Consider the following 6,287-nt stretch of genomic DNA (forward strand, 5'->3'; position numbering starts at 1 on the left):
GCAAAAGCCTCCTCTTGAAGGGCACTTCTATGCCAGGGAGATAACACATGTGAGTATGTATTCACGGAAGCTTCCAATTTTCCTTTCTAATTAATGTATTTCCCTGTCTAAGAGGGAAAAGCTGGATGCTCTAGTTCACTGTGTTTCATTCATGGGACTTTTATTATCCAATAAGAGACAGGATCTTGCTCTGTTGCCCAGGCTAGAGTGGAGTGGCCCAATCATTGCTCACTATAACCTCAAACTAAAGCATTCCTCCTGCCTCATCCTCCTAAGTAGCTAGGACTACAGGTACAGGCCACCACACCCAGCTAATTTTTTTATTTTTATTTTTTTAGAGACAGAGTCTTACTATGTTGCCCAGGCTGGTCCCAAACTCCTGGCCTCATATGATCCTCCTGCCTCAGCTTCCCAGAGTGCTGGGATTACAGGCATGAGCACCGCACTGGGCCCATAATACAGTATTTTTATCTCCTATAATTTTAACAGCACAGGGCACATGCATGCCTATGAAAACATACACTCACCTTTGCCACTTCTGGTATTTAAATTTGTTTGAAACCAAATGAACTCTAAGATGAATACAAAAGATTAAAATTTTCATTTTCTATTACTTAAAAATATAGCAATGCATCTCTAATAAAGTTGTTAACATTACCTCACATGGCCTAGCAACATCGATTAAAATAAACTTGGTAAATCCAAATGGTCTTATAAATTTCCCTAACGAGAAGCACAGGATTTACCTGCGTTACAATGACAGGTGACAAATCTTTCAAGTTCTGGATATGGGTTAGCAATGAGTCCCGTAAAGAGGCATGAGAGTCTGTGGGGAGCTCATAAAATGAGGTCTGAATCTTCATTTTCATGGTTTGTGCAGCAAAATAGCATGATTCCACGTCCTGTCGGATCTGTAACAACTGGTCAGAAATCTCCCATGCGTGAACCTGAAAGCAGATCAGACAAATGTCTTAAAGAAAACTACTTTTCCAAATAATTTTAATGCCATACAACCTCAATACTTACATAAACATATTTAGACCAAAGTATAATGGAGGAAAAATCTGACAAGCTAAATTACCCACTAATTCAGCCAATAGTTCAAACCACATTGTTACAGGCCTTGCTCAACAAAAGCATTGCCTAAAATCTCTCTGACTCATTCTAGGAAGGCATGAGAGCTATCAATTGAATTAATAGATATAATCCTGCTGATTAGAATCATTAATTGTGTGTGGGGATAGGATATGAAGAATAATGCCCCAAAAGTTTCTACTGAAACTAAAATGTCACTATATAACTTCCAACCCTAACCTAGAGAATGGGTGTTTCTTCTCTTTTCCCACTTAAATAAACTTTGTTCACTCTGAGAATTAAGTCCAGAAGCTGTTATATCTATAAATAGGAGAATGTATTGGTCTCAGCAGTCCTATATTTCAATCTTTAGTTCCTGATAAAACAGCAGAAAAACTATCTTGGCCCAAGTGAATATTTTACATACTTCAATTATTTTCTGATGTATTTATATTTGGCAAAGTGCTACACATGTTACTAAAATCATTTTTATAGGAGAAAAACTTATCTATAGAAATAACAGAAAGAACAGAAGTATAAAATTTGGTCTGTAATAGCTAGTTGCAGTTATAAAAGGGAGTCCTATTTTTGAGATAAATTTGAAAACAAAATCATGCAGTACACAGCAGACAACTAATTAATGACTGATAAATTCTAATCCAATTCTACACTAAACTGCCTCTTCATGAAAGGCTTAAATGGACTGAAAATAAAATTTTCAATCTCAATTCAGGAATAGAGTCAACTGTGAAGAGCAGAGATCAATTTTTTATGAAGATAAACCATTTCGTAAGTAATACATAAATATCCTTCAAGATCTTTCCAAAGATAAGGCTGGGTATGATGGCTCACTCCTGTAATCCCAGCCAGCACTTTGGGAGGTGGAGGCAGGAGGATCCCTTGAGCCAGGGAGTTAAAAACCAGCCTGGACAACATAGTAAGACCCTATCTCTACCAAAAAAACCAATTTTTTAAAATTAGCCAGGCGTGGTGTCAAGTGTCTGTAGTCCCAGGGACTCAGGAGGCTTAGGCAGGAGGATCGTTTGAGCCTTTGAGTTCGAGGCTACAGTAAGCTATGATCATGGCACTACACTCCAGCCTGAGCAACAGAGCAACCCTGTCTTTAAAAAAAAAAAAAAAAAACTTTCCAAGGATAGATAAGCAGGAAGACAAGATACAGAAACTCGTAGAGTAAATGGCTTGTAAAAGTTCCTAAAGTAAATGGAAAATAGAGACCCTGAATTTCAAAATTATAGATTTATTGTCATAAAATTTAGCTTTCAATCAAATAGTTGGCGGAAAGTAAGCATAAAGCATTAACTTCCTTCCAGATATGGTGTATTTTATTAATTTTGTTGTACTTTTTACCCCTACCATAGTGTCCCCAAAATACTCAATAAATGTTTAATTGTGGCTCCTACCTGTAATCCTAGCAATTTGGGAGGTCAAGGCAGGAGGATTCTATGAAGAAGATTCTATGAAGAAAGACTCTATGAAGCTTTGGAATCTCCAGAAATATTCTCATAAAAACAGATAATTAGATAGCAAAACCAAAACACTAATGGACACTTACAACAAAACTATTTGTTATTTAGTTATCTCCAAGAACCTCAAAATACATGTGGATGAGAGAAACCAGTGACATCTACTAAGACCTGCGTGGTTTCAGCTTCAGTAAATACAGATGCAGAGGCAAACAACAGGGTATCTAATGGATCTAAGAACAGAGGAACAACAAAAGAGCCAATAGGTAGTCACTGGAAAATATAGGCAGCCAATCTGAGGACTGTAGATAAAAATGGAAGAGGATTTGCCCAATCTAATAGAAGGTGAGTAAGAGATCTGACGGCGATGGAACAGGTTAGTCTCCATAAAACCTTGAAACCGTAAAGTGAGGAAAAGGCCTCAAATTGAGGAGAAACTGCTATAAAAAGAATCAAAATTATATGGGACACCTATAATAGAGATGAAGGAAGAAAAAGAGAGGGGAACAAAACTAGGAAATTTCAGAAATCAAACCATCATATTTGCAAATACTACCTGAAAACAACAGATAAGGAAGCTCTATGAAGTTAGAAATATTATCCTTAACCAAGCCTTCTTCTAAAAGTTCAGAAAAACTAATTTCGCAAAAATAAGCAATTGAGGTCAAAAGTCATATATAGCTTTAAAGGAAAAAAGAGAACGAGCAGAATAACACCCTAAGGAACAAAGACCAGAAAAACAAGTTTAAAAAACCAGCCCAGCCTACTATTTCAAAATGAGCTAAAAGACATTAAGAAAATGATACCAGATACATAAGAAGAGAATTGGAAACAAATTTTCAGAAATTAGGTAAAAGAATTCAGGAAAAATTAGAAATTAAAGGAAAAAATCGCATCAGAGATAAAGACTAAACTAGGAGGAATTTTACGTGTCACCAAACACATCAAATAATGTCTTAAGAGAAACAGAAAGTGAAAAGGAGGCCACGGCTGGGCCAGGTGGCTCATGCCTGTAATCCTGGTGCTTTGGGAGGGTGAGGCGGGAGGATCGCTTAAGGCCAGGAGTTCAAGACCAGCCTGGGCAACATCAGCGAGACTCCGTCTCTACAAAAAAATAAGAAAAATTAGCCAGGTATGGTGGTGTGCACCTGTCGTCGCAGCTACTCAGGAGGCTGAGGCAGGAGGATCACCCGACCCCAGCAGTTTGAGGCTGCAGTGAGCTAGGATGATGCCATTGCACTCTAGTCTAGGCAACAGAGAACCAAAAAAAAAAAAAAAAAGGAACCAACGCTCCTTAACGAACTTCAGATTCAAAGTCTGAAGGAAACATATAAGGTGACCCTAGAATACATCTCATGAAAAATGACAGAAGCTATCTATGACTACTAGAGTCATTTCAGAAGTACTGAGGAGTCAACTTAATGAGGCAACCACTAGCCAAAGATAAGACTATTTAGGATTCAGCAAGGGATTAAGATGATCACATACACTGAAATCCATGAGATTTCATAACGTTTTATCTTTTTATAGGAAAAAACTAGCTACCATTGGAGACAGATGTAAACTCGTTATCTTACAAGGGAAGAATCATGCATTTATCCTGGTTTTCCAATATAAACTGTACCACTAGGTAACCTAATAGGAGATGAGAAGAAGGGTCTCTATAGAAGTATTCTAGCAAATAAGTAAAAAAGAAATGACATATTTAAAATATCACCACTTTGCAACCCGCAAACAATTAATGATCTAAGCACTGAGCAACAGCTGATTATATCACAAAAAAAGGGGAGAATGGGGTAAAGATAGCTGCAAATATAGTGCTAATCCTACACTGAAGGGTAAAATCTACTTTCATTCCCCAAGAACATGGTTGGGCCTTAGTAACTTGCTTAACTGATAGAACATGGCAGAAGGGACATTCTGGGATTTCCTAGAACGTCAAAAGATCTGGAGAAGGTCAAAAGATCTGGAGCTTCTGCCTTGGTATCCTGAGCATTACTCTGAGGAAAGCCAACTGCCATGTAAGAACTCAAGACTACTCTACTGGAGAGACAATGTGGAAAGGCCCTGAGACTAGAAGGAAAGCTAGAAGGGCCCAGCTGAGTCCCCACCTTCCAGCCATTCTTACCAGAGTATTAAGGATACTCTGAGGATCTGAGAACCTCCAGACCAGCCCGACCACTAAATGGATCCCACCAAGCCCTGCTGGAATTCCTGACCTACAAAGTTATACACCATAAAATAGCTTTTGTTTTAAGTCACTAAGTTCCGGAGTAATCTGTTTCACAGTAGTAGACAACCAGAACAGATAGACAACCAAATATTATGTGCCTCTTGATGAAAGAACAAGATACCACAATGAAAAGGGGATCGACTTTGTGTCTCACCAAACCTCTGGATCCAGCTGCCAATTTGCAGGAAATACAGAGTAGAGTAGAACTGTATCATGACAATGAAATCAGCAAAATCCACTGTGGGAAACTCTACAGGTCAAATGGCCCAGATTCCTCAACAGATAAATAATCTACAGAGAGAACCTAAAAGACACTCAAAAAAACATATTTTATAAGAAACAAAACAGTAAGACTCAACTACAAAGTGTGGAACTGCCCCCTGGGTGATAAAACTATAAAGAAACACAAAGAAAGGATTACTATAAAAGGACAGTGTTTACTTTTAGGGAAACAGAAGCAATTATGTCAAACAGCACAAGGATGTCTGCAATTCACTAAGTTATACATTTATATTGTGTGGTTTTCTGTGTCTGTGTTTAAAAAAGAGAAGAACATAACAAAATCCTAATGTTGCCTATTAAAGTCAACTAGTATAAAATCTTTCTCCCAAAAAATGGAACTATCAATTCATCAGGTCGTCACAACCCTTGGGGAAAAAAAATCATTGTTTGTGCAATGCCAAGTTGTGCTCTAATCTTAATGGCAGAAACCAACAAAAAATACCAACTGTATTATTCTGTTATTTATATTTCTGACTTAAACATCTCTATCCCCTTAAAAGGAGAGATCTTAAAAATGAAGGTCAAAACCAACAAACAAAACAAAACCAAAAATCTCTTTGCCACTGCGCAAACTAGTAAACTTGGGGAGTAAGGATGCAAAGGAGATTTATTTTTCAAGCAACTTTAATGATGTTTGAATATTTTTTTAAAATGTCCTTTGGAATTGCCTTTTTTAAAAAAAGAAAAAGAATGTGTACTTTTAATATGTAAAGATCTCCAAGATATGTAATTTTTAAAAAAGTAATGCAGATCTTGTAAGATTCTTTCCATAAAAATTTTTTAGAACAGGTAGCTAAGCTTTTTAACACACAGGAATTAGTTTTATTCCCCAAATACTCCCCAAACAACCTAAAGCTCTCTCGAGCTCACAGCATTTATCAGGTGTTTCAACTTTGGCTATAACAGACTGTCTTGTGTTACACCAATTCTCCAGCCAAAAAGCACCAGAAAAACACCCCAGAAAGAGCCTTTTGAAGACACCAAAGCTATCAAGACAAGTATTAATAGAACAGGAGGCCAAAATCCCAGAGAGAAGGGAATGGAAGAGCAGAGATCAGTTCATTATTTGGCTCCACTTTCCCCCTGAAGGCATTTGCCAATTTGAAAGTACAAGACACAAGGCTAAGAAACTGGAGAGCTTTGGGCATCTGACAAGACTGGGAAAAATGAATACTAGAATTCAGGGCCTACCAACAAACAGGAGCTCTGGTAAA

The 6,287-nt window shown here is 37.5% G+C and overlaps 1 protein-coding gene across 1 annotated transcript in view; it reads right to left on the minus strand.

Moving 5' to 3' along the window:
- TNPO3 (transportin 3) overlaps positions 1 to 6,287 on the minus strand; it is a 126,841-nt gene that overhangs the window by 90,447 nt on the left and 30,107 nt on the right. The window contains exons 2-3 of the mRNA XM_012664736.1: positions 747 to 947; positions 528 to 538 (exon numbers count right to left, since the gene is read on the minus strand). Of these exons, the coding sequence (XP_012520190.1) occupies positions 528 to 538; positions 747 to 947 (212 nt within the window). The remainder of the gene's footprint in view (positions 1 to 527; positions 539 to 746; positions 948 to 6,287) is intronic.

The sequence above is a fragment of the Propithecus coquereli genome, unplaced genomic scaffold (assembly GCF_000956105.1).
Source record: "Propithecus coquereli isolate 6110/MARCELLA unplaced genomic scaffold, Pcoq_1.0 Scaffold91, whole genome shotgun sequence".
NCBI lineage: Eukaryota > Metazoa > Chordata > Mammalia > Primates > Indriidae > Propithecus > Propithecus coquereli.